This window comes from Mya arenaria, chromosome 8 (assembly GCF_026914265.1).
Source record: "Mya arenaria isolate MELC-2E11 chromosome 8, ASM2691426v1".
In the NCBI taxonomy this organism is placed as follows: Eukaryota; Metazoa; Mollusca; class Bivalvia; order Myida; family Myidae; genus Mya; species Mya arenaria.
This window is the reverse complement of record NC_069129.1, coordinates 9322101-9339509: the sequence shown is the minus strand read 5'-3', so window position 1 is coordinate 9339509 and position 17409 is coordinate 9322101. Positions and strand designations below refer to the sequence as shown.

General features: G+C 35.8%; 2 protein-coding genes across 4 annotated transcripts; one reads left to right on the top strand and one right to left on the bottom strand.

Moving 5' to 3' along the window:
- The first annotated feature begins 819 nt into the window (after positions 1-819).
- LOC128243610 (uncharacterized) lies at positions 820-6988 on the top strand. 3 transcript variants are annotated; one of them, XM_052961482.1, is made up of 6 exons: positions 820-920; positions 1618-1817; positions 5010-5144; positions 5380-5543; positions 5688-5845; positions 6758-6988. In XM_052961482.1, the coding sequence occupies exons 2-6, from the start codon at positions 1630-1632 to the stop codon at positions 6893-6895; spliced, it is 783 nt and encodes a 260-aa protein (XP_052817442.1). In that variant the 5' UTR covers positions 820-920; positions 1618-1629; the 3' UTR covers positions 6896-6988. The 3 variants fall into 3 exon arrangements, with proteins under 3 accessions (XP_052817442.1, XP_052817441.1, XP_052817443.1); XM_052961481.1 differs by having other exon boundaries at positions 900-1014; XM_052961483.1 differs by lacking the exon at positions 820-920 and adding an exon at positions 1042-1064.
- A 691-nt stretch (positions 6989-7679) lies between these two features.
- LOC128243609 (GPI transamidase component PIG-T-like) lies at positions 7680-17388 on the bottom strand. The gene is made up of 10 exons (XM_052961480.1): positions 17185-17388; positions 16110-16287; positions 14995-15232; positions 14373-14459; positions 13503-13602; positions 12707-12801; positions 12162-12363; positions 11853-12005; positions 11069-11315; positions 7680-9746 (listed from the first exon to the last, which is right to left on the bottom strand). Exons 1-10 carry the CDS (start codon positions 17384-17386, stop codon positions 9362-9364), a joined length of 1887 nt encoding a protein of 628 aa, XP_052817440.1. The 5' UTR covers positions 17387-17388; the 3' UTR covers positions 7680-9361.
- Between the last annotated feature and the right edge of the window lie 21 nt (positions 17389-17409).

Genomic DNA, 17409 nt, shown 5'->3' with positions numbered 1-17409 from the left:
AAATGTAGCCCTGACATACTGCCCTATCCTTTAAAAGTTTAACCTTGACATGCTGCCCATCCCTTTACAAATGTTACCCTGACATACTACCCGATCATTTACAAGTTTTACCTTAACATACTTCCCGTTCATTGGCAAATATTACCTTGACATACTGCCATTTCCTGTACAATTGTTATCTTGACATACTGCCCTACCATTTATAAAAGTAGCTTTGGCAAACTGCCCTTTCCTTTACACATATTACCTTGACATACTGTCCTTAACTTTACAAATGTTACATTGACATTCTGCCCTTTCCTTAACAAATGTTACCTTGACATTCTGCCCTTTCCTTTACAACTGTTACCTTGACAAACTGCCATTTCCCTTACAAATGTAACCTTGATATACTGCCCTATCGTTAACAAATGTTACATTGACATTCTGCCCTTTCCTTTTCAAATATTACCATGACATACTGAATTATCCTTTTCAAATATTGCCTTTACATACTCTCCTTACCTTTACAAATGTTACCTTGACATACTGCCCGTTCCTTTACAAATGTAACGTTGACATACAGCCTTATCTTTTACAAATGCTTCCTTGACATTCTTGGTAAAAGGTGATGGAAATCGCAATAGCAAATGTATCCATGACATGTTTTTGGGATTGTCAAGAAATATAAGTGCGTTGCCTTGACAGTGTATATTACAGAGCTGATAACATAGACATTGCCATCTTGCAATCCTGACATAATACATCTGACCTCAGCATATTTCATACATGTGACCTTCGACAATTTTTATCATAGCGATGAACCCAGATGTGCAGAAGGAATAAGTTTGGTCTACAGAGATAAAACATCTCACTGATGCCAAACATGTTCTGATGTTCAACGGCGATGGGGACAGGACTATCAGTGCAACATAGGCCAGGTAATCAGTGTCATTGACACCAGTTCTATGAGACCCTCAGAGATAACAGAGTCCTAACTATATAAGGATACTTCTTGCAGAGAAGTAACAACAAGTAGGTACAACTGCTATTCAAAATAGATTTTTACAGAAGCTCAAAAAACAGTAGGTTAATATGTTACATATAAATAAATTACTGAATATTGTGCATGCAATTTCTTTTATTTAGTTATCTGGTTTTATCACATAGTATATTTATTTCATTCTGTTCATACAAAAAGGTACCAAAATCTTACATATGTCATGATTTCATTTTGTACAAGTCGGGTACATCAATCTTATTGATCTAACAACAGTATACCATTTCTCTACGTAAAACCTAAGTAAACACAAATGGATGATTGTTTAGAACCTTATTAAAGTTAACAATATGATTAACATCATCGTTGCTAACTTAAATCTGAAATATTTGATGATGTGCTTACATGTTTGAATATAAATAAGAACTGCTGAAGCAGTTGTCTCAAATCCTGTTAGAAATATTGCAGATCACAAGTGTATTAATAAAAAATTGGGAGCAATACCGATTTGAAAGTTTAATTGATGATCTAAACAATGTTGTGAACTTTAACAACGTTTTGAACGACAGCCCATTGTATGTTTTAACATATTTGTAAACAAATCATTTGAATTTTTATGAATTTATATGTTTTACAAGAAGTGAGCCACCATGTTATTGTTGCTGCTGAGCTGTCTGCCCCTGGCCCAGGGGGTGGTGTATCAGCCCCGCCCAGGGGCGGTGTTCCAGTGGCAACTCCAGGTAGACGATGACACACCCTTTGACCACAGCATGCACGCAGACCTGTATGACACTGACCTCTGGGCTATTACCACCGCCGACATTCAGGCTATACATAAGTAAATAAACATCTACTTATTATTTTATACTTATATCAAAGTTCGCACAGTCTTGAAATTTGGTAAAAATGTTTTTTATGAAATAAGGTTCATAGTTAACTAAAGGAATCCAAATCATGATCAAGACCATGTATAAACAAGATAACATTATCATTAATAGTATTTTCTTAGGAAGGATCAGGGCATTAGGAAAGTAGGAAATAGAATGTTAACTTTGCAATACATATTTAGAGTCAGAAATTCATATTGTTATCATGGGACATCATGTTTTAAGATTGACATCCAATTTGCTATTACATGTACATGTATGTAGGTATTCGCTTTTCCGGTCATCATGCCATCAGATAGTCATGAGGTCATCATGCCATCAGGTATTCATGAAGTCATTTTGCAATCATATATGCATGAGGTCATTAAGCATTAAGATATTCATGAGGTCATTATGCCATCATATTTGCATGAGGTCATTTAGCCTTCAGAGATTCATGTGGTCATTATGTCATAAAATATTCATGAGGTGATTTTGCCATCAGATATGCATGAGGTCATAATGATATCAGATATCCATGAGGTCATTATGCCATCATATATGCATGAGGTCATTTTGCCATCGTATATGCATGAGGTCATTATGCCATCAGATACTCATGAGGTCATTATGTCATAAAATATTCATGAGGTCATTTTGCCATCAGATATTCATGAGGTCATAATGATATCAGATATCCATGAGGTCATTATGCCATCATATATGCATGAGGTCATTTTGCCATCGTATATGCATAAGGTCATTATGCCATCAGATACTCATGAGGTCATTATGTCATAAAATATTCATGAGGTCATTTTGCCATCAGATATTCATGAGGTCATAATGATATCAGATATCCATGAGGTCATTATGCCATCATATATGCATGAGGTCATTATGCCATCGTATATGCATGAGGTCATTATGCCATCAGATACTCATGAGGTCATTATGTCATAAGATATTCATGAGGTCGTTATGCCATCAGATATTCATGGGTCATAATGATATCAGATATGCATAAGGTCATTTTGCCTTCAGATATTCACGAGGTCATGCCATCAGATATTCATGAGGTCATTATGCCATCATATATGCATGAGATCCTTATGCCATCATATATTTATGAGGTCATCATGCCTTCAGATATTCATGAGGTCATTATGCCATCAGATATTGATGAGGTCAACATGCCATCAGATATTCATGAGGTCATAATGATATCAGATATCCATGAAGTCTTTATGCCATCATATTTGCATGAGGTCATTTTGCCTTCAGATATTCATGAGGTCATTATGCCATCATATATGCATGAGGTAATTATGCCTTCAGATATTCATGAGGTGATTATGCCTTCAGATATTAATAAGGTCAGTATGCCTTCAGATATTCATGAGGTCAGTATGCCTTTAGATATTCATGAGGTCATTTTGCCTTCAGATATTCATGAGGTCATTATGCCTCAGATATTCATGAGGTCATTATGCCTTCAGATATTCATGAGGTCATTTCGCCTTCAAAATTCATGAGGTCATTATGCCATAAGATAATCATGAGGTCATTATGCCATCAGATAGTCATGAGGTCATAACGTAATCAGATATTCATGAGGTCTTTAAGCCATCAGATATTCATGAGATCATAATGAAATCAGATATTAATGAGGTCGTAATGAAATCAGATATTAATTAGGTCATCATGCTATCAGATAGTCATGAGGTCATTATGCCATCAGATAAATTCATGTTGTCATTGACATCTGATATTCATGTTGCCATTGTAATCTGATATTCATTTCATCATGTGACATCTGATATTCATGTCATCATGTGACATGTGATTAATGTTGCCATTGTAGTCTGATATTCATGTCATCATGTGACATACATGATTAATGTTGTCATTGTAATCTGATATTCATTTTATCATGATATTTATGTTGTCATTTTGTACTCTTGCTGTCATGTTGTCATGAGAAGTATGATATACGAGATGTCATTGGGCAGTTTACTTTGTATGTTGTAATGTGTAGTGCTATTTTCATGTTGTCATTGTGTGTTCTGAATAATATTGATGTTGTCATGACTCTTTTAGAAGTCTGATATTCATGTTTTCATTGTGTTGTCTGATATTCATGTTATCATTGTGTTGTCAAAAATTCATGTTGCCATTGTGTTTTCTAAAATTCATGTTGCCATTGTGTTGTCTGAAATAAGTGTTGTCATTGTGTTGTCTGATATTCATGTTGTAATTGTGTTGTCTGATATTCATGTCATTGAGTAGTCTGATGTTCATGTCATTGAGTAGTCTGATATTCATATCATTGAGTACTCTGATATTCATGTTGTCATTGAGTGGTCTGATATTCATGTTGTCATTGAGTGGTCTGATATTCATGTCATTGAGTAGTCTGATATTCATGTTGTCACTGAGTGGTCTGATATTCATGTTGTCACTGAGTGGTCTGATATTCATGTCATTATGTGGTCTGATATTCATGTTGTCATTGGGTAGTCTGATATTCATGTTGTCATTGAGTGGTCTGATATTCATGTCATTATGTGGTCTGATATTCATGTTGTCATTGAGTGGTCTGATATTCATGTCATTGAGTGGTCTGATATTCATGTCTTGAGTAGTCTGATATTCATGTTGTCATTGTGTGGCCTAATATTCATGTTGTCATTGAGTAGTCTGATATTCATGTTGTCATTGAGTGGTCCGATATTAATTTTGCCATTCAGTGTCTGATATTCATGTTGTCATTGAGTGGTCTGATATTCATGTTTTCATTGTGTAGTCCTATTTTCATGTCATCATTTTAATTCTTATTTTAAAGTTGTCATTGTGTAGTCTTATATTCATGTTGACATGTGTAGTCTGATATTCATGTTGACATTTGTTGTCTGATATTTATGTTGTCATTGTGTAGTCTTTTTTTCATTTTGTCATTTACAGACTTAATTTTTTGTTGTCATTGTGTGTTCTGATATTCATGCTGTCATCGTGTAGTAAGATAACCACTCTGTCTTCATACAGTCAAATTACATAGTCATCACATTGTCATTAGGTACTTAGATTATCACAAAATATTCCTTTGATGCTATTATAAGTTCAGACAAACAAGACATTAATAATGTGGCCATTGTTCTACACAGCAAAGGTGGAAAAGTGATCTGTTACTTCTCAGCTGGTTCCTATGACCACAATCGACCAGACGCTGGACAGTTCGACCAGAACCATGACGTTGGTAATAAAATGGACGGATGGGACGAGAAATGGATAGACATCAGGTGTGACTTGGTTCTGCATTTTATAGTTATACCTGCAAGTCTTTAAATTTGTTCCATGAACATTACATATTATCCTTAAAAATCATCCTTTTTTACATTTCTGTAATTTGCTAATGGCATCTTGTCTTAGATCTAGCACCTCAAACAAAATAAAATTTAATTATTTTTAAGCATTTCATAACTAATTTTGAAAAAACACAGACATTTTATCATCCAATCACTGATATGTTTTCAGAAGCAGTAACGTTAAGCGAATCATGTCTGCCCGTATGGACCTTGCCCAAAATAAAGGCTGTGACGGGATCGAACCAGATAATGTTGACGGCCACGAGGACGGGAATGCAAACATTGGCTTTACAGCACATGACCAAATAGTATACAACAGGTGGCTTGCTACAGGTACCAGTTCTACCATTCATTCGTTTATTATGGTAGAATTCAGATTTTGGTAGAATTCAGATTTTTTTTTAAATGTTCAAAATGGGTTGGATTTCAAAAATGCTTAGAAATTTACTTATAGATAGATGACTCTGTTTTCTCTAGAGGCGCACAACCGTGGACTGTCAATAAGCCTGAAGAACGATGCCGAGCAGATTCCCCAACTACACTCATACTTTGACTGGGCGCTAAACGAGGAATGTCACACCGTAGATGGAGGGAAGGAGTGTCTGCTCTATCAGCCATTCCTGAATGACACCAAGGTCATATGCCATTCCTGACTGACAACAAGGTCATATGCCATTCTTGACTGACAAAAAGGTCAAAGGCCATTCCTAAATGACAACAAGGTCATAGGCCATTCCTGAATGACAACAAGGTCATATGCCATTCCTGACTGACAACAAGGTCATAGGCCATTCCTGACTGACAATAAGGTCATAGGCCATTTCTAAATGACAACAAGGTCATAGGTCATTACTGACTGACTAAAAGGTCATAGGCCATTCCTGACTGACAACAAGGTCATAGGCCATTTCTAAATGACAACAAGGTCATAGGCCATTCCTGAATGACAAAGAGGTCCTAGGCTATTCCTGAATGACAAAAAGGTCATTCATGAATAACAACAATGTCATAGGCCATTCTTGAAGATCCAGTTGTATGGCGATTTATTTCACATTATCTTTCCAGTCACCAGCATACTGGAGTGTGACCTCTATTTGGCTTTGTCAAATGCGACCATTATTGTTCCAGTCTCTTGCTTAGGTGCATGGGACCATTCTTTTGATATCCTCTTGCTGACTAAAGATTGGCATTCATTTTATCAGTCTCCAGTGGTCCGTTTCGTTTCAGAACTTGTTACATTAAAATTGTATTTTAGATGTCACAAATGGTCACATGCTTTTTTTGTTTCCTTCATTTAAAACAACTGGCAATTCAAACAAAATTGTTGCAAAATAATGAAAATATAACAATAAGAAAATTTCCATCTACTTATATCTTTATTGAAATGGGTCCCTGACTAACATGACTGTGTTGCTTAGTTCAGAGTAAGATTTTTATCAGACTTTTTGGGAAGACAAATAACAATATTCCTGTATATTCCCTACATGCATTTTTAAAAACAGAAAGCAGGCAGTGTTCAACCTGGAGAATATAATTTCCCCTGACAGGCTGTGTTCAACATAGAGTATGTGAACAGCCACCATGTGAGCTCCAATGACCTGCACAAGTGCCACTCCCATGAACCCACAGGCATGAGCACGCAGTTCAAAACCTGGGACCTTGACCCCTGGACCCACAGGTGCTAGAGGATTAAGACAGAATAGATGGTGTTGATGTTTGCTGAAACATGGAAATGAAATCATAAATAGAGTGTAAAATAAAAATGAATATCTACAGAATTTGTTTAGAATTTGCTGTTGGAACATAATTTATTCATGCTTTCTGGTGGTTTATTGAAAAAATATGGTGGATTATAATTTGATACAAACATACTTCAAAATTCCATAGAATTGGATGAGTCATCAGATAAGAGCGCCTATTGTCAATCCAATTGTAATACCAATTATATTCTTAATGGACCTAACTGTGTGAAAGATTAAAAACTTTGATTATTATACAAAAACAAACTGGAGCAATGACTGAATGTGATTACTTCCCCCGAATGCCACCCTGACAGGAAATACGAGCAGTAAAATATAAAAAAAATCCCACTTAAAATTGACAAACCTGTGGATAGGAAGTAAAGGTTCTTGTACGCTGTATTTCCTCTAATTATGCTTTACTATTGTATCGAGTTCACTTCAATTCCATGCAAAAGTTATATGCTCTGGAAAAGAAAACATGACAAAGGGCAATAACTCTGTAGAGTTATGGTTTCTGTACACTACACTTCCTCTCATTGAGCTTTACAATTGGCCATACTTTAGTTTCATTAGATTCCATCCAGTAGTTTTTTAGTTATTCTCCTGACAAGAAAAATTAACAAAGGGCAATAACTCTGTAATGGGCTTAAATGAGCGATGGTCCTTGTTCACTGCACATCCTCTCTTTCTGGTGTACCATTGTATTAAGTTTTAATAAATCCCATCCAGCAGTTTTCAATTTATTAACAAAAGATTGACAAAAAAAACAAGAACAATTAAGGGGAATAAAATTGCTTTGTATTTTGTAATAATAGTTTATGGTTCCTGTACACTGCATTTCCTCTCTGACATTATTTTCTATCATTGTATGAACTTTAATTACATTCCATCTAGTAGATTTGAAGTTATGTTCCAGACAAGAAAAATTGCAATGGTTCAACCGAAGATCACAGGATGACTCCAATATACTGTCAAGGGTATAAAAATAAGTTGTATATTGTAATCGAGCCTTACTCTGATATTACTTGGGCAATTCATCTTACAATGGAACTTGACCATAAACATTGTTACCGAGCTTTATCATGATGTTAATTGTCTGTAAACCTATTTTTTTTATGAAAAAGGGGCACACTGGAGTTACTATTCAAAAGTGATTTATCTTATGGTTGAAATTGATACCACAAACACTGTCACCAAGTTCTGTCATGATAGGATGGAATTTCTCAAGTGACTCTGCCACAGGTCCATCAGACGCTGCTATTACCACGCAACACAGAAATAAAAGTGAACTCAATCAGCAAACTGAATATTTGTCTATGCACAATGTGGAATGTGATTTTTATTTTTTCTAGTTTCATATAAATTTGTTCAAAGTGGAAAAATACATCTGAAACTAATACAGGAGTAACACAATGGATGTAATGGTATGTGTGGTCACAGAGAGCACTACAATATTACATGAGTAACACAATGGGTCTCATGGTATGTGTGGTCACAGAGAGCACTACAATATTACATGAGTAACACAATGGGTGTAATGGTATGTGTGGTCACAGAGAGACAGAGAGCACTACAATATTACAACAGGTTTGAGCACTGTTCTCAACAATACAATAAAACAATCCACTACTATCCACTCTTGACTAAACTAATCAGAATGTTCAAATCTTTCAAAACGTCAACATAGTACAATAACTTCTATATAATAAATATTTTCTATTAATCTCTACATTGCTTTCTCATTCAAAGAAATGCTGATACAAGTCTTAACACAATGATCATTATAGATCACCTGTTTTCAAATACCAGGGCCTTTCCACCGTCTTTAGGAGATGCTGAAAATATTAAGACAATTTACATTTCATTGTTATCTTTTATCATCATGGAGTCATTGTTTAGGCTGATGTAGTAGTTGTGTCTGTTTCTATTGAACCAACATTTTCCAGTATATGGAATAAATGAGCGTGATGCGATGACTTGTTAAATGTTTCAAAATTTCAAGCATTTTTGCTTTACAAGTCCAACAATGAAAATGCCCTAAAACACAGCATTTATTATAATACTCTCGGACATTCATTTTCTGAAATACTTGAATGTCATAATTTTGGATTTCAACAATGTTTTGAACATAAACAGAGGATGAAGCAATGATGCAATCCGAAGTTCTGACACTCAACAATTTCACATTTCATATTTCATCTTTAATATTTATGTTTAAAGTGTAACAAAAACTAAACACTGGTTTAGGTTAGACAATTTCTGAGCATCATAAAAATTATCCTTCAATGCATTCAGGCACAGTCATAAAACGTTCTTTGGTGTGAAAATGGACAAATATGAGCAAGAGATTTCTTAGAATGGAATCAGATTTGATCTGCGTACACAAATGCTACACTCCCAGTGCTGCTATCAAGACTTCTCCTCAGAACTGTCACTCGGGGCTTTAGCCCTTTTTCTTGCTGCTGTTCCTGTATTTTCACCCACATTTGGACTATCAGTATCATCCTCTGTATCCTTTTTTTCATCCTTTTCTTCATTATCCTTCACTTCTTCAGCTTTCTTCCATTTCAAAAGGTTCTTTAGTTTGTCAATCAGGCCCTTCTTCATTTTTGATGGATCCACTGCCCTAAAGCTCCGTGTGGTGAGATTATGAAGCGATCCGAATGCGATGGCGACGACAGTACACGCCAGACAGATCACATTATACGGCATACTGAAGTCTGGGGTCGGCAAGGAGACCAGTAAGCTCTCTGTATGTAGACGTAAAAAGAACTGGATTGTTTCGTCTTTTAGGCTGTAAAATAAAGACAGGAGTTGAATTGTACATAATAACTGAATAAATCTAGACATCAAAGGGCCACATATCAAGCCCTTTTAAAGAACCTTCGTCACAGACATTAATAATGCTCTACAATGCATAGTAACACAAAACTTAATGGAGTTGAACAATATGTGGAACATGTGACACCCTGTCCCATAATGGTGAACCTCTATAGCAAGTTTGTTGAAAATCCTATAATGCATGGTAAAGATACAGCCCTGACAGGGTTAAGTCCAGACCAGTCCTATCAAAAGTACCCAATTTGACATTTAACCTACAAGTTTGACCTTGACCTTTGAGGTACAAACCAGAGTCATGTATGCCACACCACTTAATCATGGTGAATCTTCATGGTTGCATGGTCAATATAAAGTCAGTCAAATAATCATTCAACCTTTTACCTCTAAGCTCCAAGCTAAACATAGTCCTTCAAGGTATAAACTTGGGTCTTGTGCAAGACACGCCATCATTGTGATCCTTCATGGATTTTGTTTAATCCTATATTGAATGGTTAAGATACAGTGCTGACAAAGATCATTTTAACCTTTGACTTCTCACACTGATCTTGACCTTTGAGGAACAGACCTGGGTCTTGTGCGCAACATGCCACCTCATGACAGTGAACCTTCATGGCAAGTTTTTTGAAAATCCTATAATGAATAGTCAAGACACAGCCCAGACAAGGATCATTTGATCTTTAAGTGTGACATTGACCATTTAAGTACAGACCTTGGTCTTGTGTAAAATAGAGAAGGTCTATTTTAGCTATATAAAAAAATTAATCCATCACAGGAGTGATAAGGGCCCCGAATGATAGCATATTTGAAATGGTGTGTAAATTAAGTATATAACCCAGAATATATCTGTTAATCATCACATAAGAACATATTATTACTGTGGGCAAGTCTTGAAAGTTTGAAGTCCGTACCGTTTCCCGTTTTAAAGAAAATCAGTACATACACAGCACGGTTACTTCCCTTTGCCGTACATTAGCAATAATCGATTATGGAGTAATGAAATCGATTATCGTCGACCTCGGACACAAATAATCGACTTTCGACAATACTCAATCATCGTTTTATCCCTATCAGGCAAGCTAAAAAACATCAAAAATTTAGATGGACAGACCGACAGAGGGGCAGACAGGGTGTTTCCTATAGGCCACCCGCATATTTTTGCGGAGTTCTAATGAAAATGCTTTAGTGATTATTTTTTAATCATGGTGATCCTCATTATATTATTCTATTCTATATTTTACGACACATTTCAAAGTTCATTCAGGACCAAATACAAACCTATCACTGAAAGTAGACCCATTTTGTGGAACTGCCGTGTACTGCTGACCAGAGGGCAGCATGGTGGAGATGACCGCAGAGTTCACGTAAAACCCGTGATTTGCATCCGGTGGGTACTCTGTCCATTTCAGGAATGCTCGATCAAACTCAAAGCTGATCTTGGTGACAGAAAGGGGGCGGAGCCGGAAAACAACTTCAAGCTGATGAGGAAGCTTTCTGTCCTTCCCGGGATTAAACTGTGTCTTGTCTAAAAATATACAATAAAGGTGAATGCCTGCAAACATCAGTTTTACTTAATCAAACAATAAGCATAACTGGACAACTACTAATGCCAAATTTATAGGTCCTGCTAAACATGTGCATATTGTTTCTAGCAACATGTGCTCAAAGTTTCATCAGAATATCCCCCCTTCATTTCGATGTATGGCCAATGTAAAGTTATTGCACAATGAAACTGATGAGGACAAGGGCATCAAGACTATGACAATACTTTTACTTTTTTTCTTCAAAAAACAGACTGCTAAAAATCACAAAAGTGTTCATGTTCTGGATAAAACCAGTTATGATGTTGGTCCATTGGGAGACGCCGTCAGAAAGTGCCCCATGTGGAGCTTGAACCAAAGACCTCTTATGTCAGATGCTGACACCAGTCCCACAATAACCTGCTGAGGGAATAAATCACATACAGGTACAAGGGTCGAATAATACAATCAATTTGTGTAAAAGTATGTAGTACAGATTTTCCACTTATTTGTTACTAGAATAATACTCAAACACATCTTACAAGGTTTGATTGTAACTCCATATGCCTCAATATGTACAGAGCTGAAGTAGACCCGAAGGTACCATGGGATGGTCTCCATGTAGATGACTGTGAGGTTTGTGTCGAGATTGTTATACAAGATACACGAGATTCCACCCTTCTCCAGGCCGTAACCTGGAATAGATGAACATCATGAACATTTTGGGCCCATTTTTGGTATATATCTATAGCAAAACAAGATTTTTCATGGAATGTGCGATATTGTTGATAAACCGCTTTATATTGCATTACCAAACAGATGTGGTACGTATGGATACAATCTTAACCAACCTGTCACAAATCTCTGTGCATACAGAGGGGGTGGAGTAACATCCTGATACTGAACCCTGGAGTTGTAAGATGCCTGTAGGTTGAATGGTACGCTGTCTCTTGTGTGTTGTCTGAGGTCGTACACTGCGTACACACGCTTATCACCCCCTCGTCTGGTGTTCAACACCTCATCTGGCTCCGGAGTAAGTAACATTTTTGGTCTCTACAAAAATGTTGATTTAAAAATGACATAATTTATTACAAATAGTATGGCAAACTTTCTTGGAAATATTTAACTGTGGAATAAAAAAGTTCAATAAAATTTAGAAGAACAGGTACCATTCGGAGATAAAAAACAACAGATTAAGGCCATGCCCTTTTTCCCCAAAGAATATTTTTACAGCAGTGTTTTACAGCAGAAAATTATTACAATATTGACTTTAGTAAACCTATACCCACAAATGTGGGAAATCAAGATAGAATGCCCTCTGAGTTAATCCCTTTTTTAGGGTAGGCCATTACATTGGTAAATACTTGTATATGAAGAATATTGTAAAACCACTCACAGGATGCAGAGTTGAATCTACGTATAGTTTGCTGAATTTTGCCACCGGGCACGTCTTGTGAAGACTTCGATCAAACATTGACTTAAGACTCCAATCTGAATATAGAAACATGGCATGTCACATGGAGAAATTGTTGGAAAGGCGGTTTCTTAAATAGGGCCAATAAAGAATGACAGCGAATTCAATTGGTACACAGATTATTTTCAGGCAAGATTCATGTAAAGATTACATGATAACTGGGACATGTAGAAAAGTTATCCCACGTTATTCAGTAAATTTTCAGTGTACCATGGTTGGACTCATTTCACAATCATGGGCACTGAGCAAAAACACAACAATCCAAGACATAGTTGTGAGAACCCTGCTGCTGCACATAGCTAAGAATAATTGGTCCTCTCACAAAACTAAAAGTCCTCTCACAAAACAAAAAGTCTATCATTTGGAATGCAGAGCAAAATGAATCAGTGCTAATAGCTTAAGCCCGGAATTATAGTTATTCGGGTTTTTCCAGCCTAATCCTCCGGTACAAACAAAATTAAACCGTTGTTATATACACACGTTACTTCGGAGACAATAGAGTCATTGGAATGTTACATGAATTTCAATAGCTCGATATTCACCTTTTATTTGTACCGGCATGGGAAAACCCAGTTAAGTTAATTCCGGGCTATATATATTGCAACCTTATGTATATGTAGTAACATTCGTCCGTTGTGGGACTGGTGTCAGCATCTCACATAAGTGTTCATGAACAGTAACAAAATTTTTAAGTAGAAGCTTGAGAAACAATGCTTACTTTGGTGATCTTGGATATTTCCCCTATTATTATTTACAGGGTTAAACACAACTGATAGTGTCTGCTTCAATTCGATCCCTTCCTTTGTACAGTCTCCATCCTACAAGCAAATTAAAAAGCATTCACGAACATATTTTGACTGATACTGTTATCCTTTATGCAAGGATATTAAAAATCATGTACTAAAAATATGCATTAATTACCGGTATGTTCTGTGGTCTAAGATTTTTCCATGATGCCATTACTATGACAAAGTCACAAAACCTCAACTAAGTTTCTTCAAAAACAGACCAGCAGCATCTTTTTCCACCTTTTCAAAAGTTAGTTTTGATAATGGGGCCAGGGCTCTTAAAGTTGTGAAGATATCAAAAAAGGTTGGAAATTTATGTAGTATATTTCAAATAAAAAAAAGAGCAAAAAAAACTTTTAGGTCACTTTTTAATTGATTTAAGAGAATAAGATGATTTTAAAACATACCTGTATAAATTTTACTTGTTAAGACTGTGTTAAATAAATTATTCTTTACAATACTTAAGTGAATTTTGAGTCCATTTTTTGAAAAACAGTATTGTTTTTGGCATTGTGAATGGGACCAAACTTAGACCTTATTTTAGGTACCAGTTAAAAAAAACCTGACCAACTATGAAAAATAGTTTTTACACTTACTTGTATCGAGTTCAAATAGTTCATTGACAGATTAACTAATATCATAATTACATCAGTAATGAATTCTAACCAAGAAACTGGGTTAAACAGCATGTCAGATTCTTCAGATGTGTTTCAAACAGTTTTCGCCATGGCACTAAAATAAATCGGTACACAGTACATGTAAAACAGTCAAACTACAAGAAAGACAAATAAACTACGCACCTGGCATACGGGTCTAACATGGAGACCAAGGGAATGGAAACTGGAGTCGTACATCTTCACGCCATTGAAGAGGCTGGCTAGACCGGCCTGAAATATTTTCGAACTGCATTTTTACGAGACTGACAGCAATCGAAGAAATGAAATGTTAGGAGGTAAAACAAAAATGTTATAGGTGGTTCTTTCTGCACATTTTAACTTAGCAGTATTTTGATCACTTACCTTAACTTGTCATGGCCAATTTTCATGCTACATTAGAATAGAAGTGATCATTTCAGATTATGATAAACTGCATGTTGACAAATCATAGTTTCAGAATCAGTTATAAATAAAGTTACACATTCAAGGACTATAGATTGTGTTTTATTTTAAAAGTGATTCAGTTCTGAATAAAAAATTCCCCCACCACCACATCCATTCACTTTTATTTTAATAAGTAAAAGCTATGATGATGCACAAAGTCTTTACCATGATAATTTTCCAAGAAATTTAATGTGACATAAATTATGAAGTTTAAATTTTAAACAGAAAGCAATCTTTTCTATTTTATGGTTTCCTATGTAGACAAATAAACAAGTATGATAACAATATAAAGCAAAATATTAAAAGTCAAATTTATCCGGACCTGTGTTTCACATGGAAGGAGTTTTTCCCACGGAGTCAAGTTCTCGGTGCAAACGATCTCCCTGGGTAACGCTGAGTATCTCATCAGCCTTGAGTCAAAGCTGTAGTACTCTGAAGCCAGACCCATAGGTCGGAAGCTCCAGCGAGGGGATACTGTCGCCTTCGAGTCCATAAAGTTTAAGGAGGCACAAAACAGACCAGACAGTGCATTTACCAGTTCAGCCCAGACCTGGTCCAAGCTAAAAAAATATTAACAAATGCTACAAAAGATGGCTAAAAGAAAAAAAACAGTTAGACAACTGATTGAGTGGCAAATAAATGATACATATCTTTTTCAGTGTGCGAAATAAACAGAAGCCTGATTGCTCGAGGCAATGAAAAAATGACACAGGCTACAAAAAAGATTTGATAGGATAGTCCAGGGGGCAATAAAATCCACAGTGGCTCGAATTTTGAAAATTAATTGTTATTATTGACAATAAATATGTTGTGCCAATGCTCAAAGTCATTGTCCATCATTTCATCCACCAAATACTCATCAATTATGCAATATCAAAATGTGTACCTGATACTGGTAGCTATTAATTATTAGTGTGGAAACAAGCCATTCCAAGACGTGTAGATAGCATAATGTTTGAACACTGAATTTGGCACAAAAAACTCAGTATTCAAAACACATTATAGAGATATTAACTAATCAAGAAGTTATTCATCTTCACGATGGCACAACAATAATTAACTTCCGTTCATCTAATCCATCAAAATGTACATAAATGTTTTCACCATGCTCGCCACAAATCGGTACATTAAATTACAACCATGAAATGACGCATTTTAAAAGAAAAATTGACATGAAGATAACATATATATGATACATGTATGATACTTTTGACAAATTTAGTTTAGTTTAAACTTATTTAATTTTACAATGATTGTGAAACAAGCTATTGCAACTTATATTAATCACTCTCGTTGGCATGATGTTGCGTGAGAGTGTGGTCTTGTGTTGTGGGGGAAACCAGAGTACCCGGAGAAAACCCACTTGCAAATTTACAATAGACAAAGATTAATAAATAGTTTATCTCTCATATACGAGTGGTATCTGTAAGCACATACTTGCTGGCCTGTGGCTGAAACCAGACCCACAGTTCCACACCTGGTGGAGCATCCTCTGGCTGGTAGCCCCAATGTTCATAGTCCCATTGACCCTGACTCTGCGACAGGTGCAGCTCCTGGACTTTGTATGTTGCCAAGACATCGCCAAGAGCTTTTGGGAAATATCTGTAGTTCTTAACTGGAAGGTGAAATCAAGGCTATTTCAAAAATCAGGATTTTGAGTATGTAATAAGATATATGTACAAAACTGCATACATGTACATGCCATATCCCCTGGTTGGGAGGGGGGATCACCCAGCTCCGACCTACCCCCCTGTCCCAGGCGGGGATCACTATCCGCTGTAATTCCTGAGAATAAAATATATGTAAAAAAAACAAGGAAAAAAGATCAAGGTTGACAGTGGACAGCATCCATAATATTAAGAGAGTCAAATTCAATGAAGTCCATGTTGACTTAGTCCAAAAAGTGTTTTATAAGAGTTTTGCTGGATATATTTAATGAATGATCAAATTAATTGTGAAAATATTTTATTATTTTGCTCAATGCTATAAGAATTGACTTGTGAGAATGTGCTAGCTTAAAAACATTCTAGTGCTGTAATGTCCTGTTTTTCTTTAATTAATGCTGGTGTATTATAAAATTATATTTATACTATGAATTGACATGACGATTTTATATGTAAATTATTCTTATCTTGTACATAAATTAGAGCAATAAATAAATGTATATGCTGCGTAAAAGTCCCCTGGTCTAATATCAATATCCTCTAGAATTCAGATCAAAATTCCCCGAGAAGTCCCTCAGAAATATGGCATGTATGAAACTGGAATGTGCAAAGTATATTAAAAAAATACAAATATCTTCAGGAGTCATTACAAATTTCGAAAGCAATAAATGAAATAATTAAAGTTAAACGATCCATCTAGTCAGAATCCCGAATTCAATCTCTTGTCAGAGCACAAACAATTCTATTTTACCCTATCTTTATACGTTTTAGAATTTACTTATTACTACTGACGTACTTCCACTTGCAAAAAGAGAAGTAAAAAAAATACTTTTGAGACTGCCCCTTACATGTATTTTCATCAGAGATTGAAGAATTCCACAGAGTTGTAAACTGAAAATGGTTTAATACATGTCCTCTTTCTAAAGATTTGATGTAAAGTTCTTCAGTAAAGCTGTCGTCAACACTGCCATAACATGAACAACACAGGAAAATAAAATAAATTGCAAAAATCTTCAGAAAATCGACCGGCTTCCTCAGGTAGGTCGCCATCTTTAGTGATGTCAAGCAGTGAA

Bases quoted from the DNA above. Each gene is read 5' to 3' on its own strand.
- LOC128243610 (XM_052961482.1), top strand. From the start codon at position 1,630: ATGTTATTGTTGCTGCTGAGCTGTCTGCCCCTGGCCCAGGGGGTGGTG. The intron at 5,145-5,379 runs GTGTGACTTGGT...ATATGTTTTCAG, and splicing joins GAGAAATGGATAGACATCAG to AAGCAGTAACGTTAAGCGAA. The intron at 5,544-5,687 runs GTACCAGTTCTA...TGTTTTCTCTAG, and splicing joins CAACAGGTGGCTTGCTACAG to AGGCGCACAACCGTGGACTG.
- LOC128243609 (XM_052961480.1), bottom strand. From the start codon at position 17,386: ATGGCGACCTACCTGAGGAAGCCGGTCGATTTTCTGAAGATTTTTGCA. The intron at 15,233-16,109 runs GTATGTGCTTAC...ATATTTTTTTAG, and splicing joins TTTCAGCCACAGGCCAGCAA to CTTGGACCAGGTCTGGGCTG. The intron at 12,364-12,706 runs GTGAGTGGTTTT...ACATTTTTGTAG, and splicing joins TAGATTCAACTCTGCATCCT to AGACCAAAAATGTTACTTAC.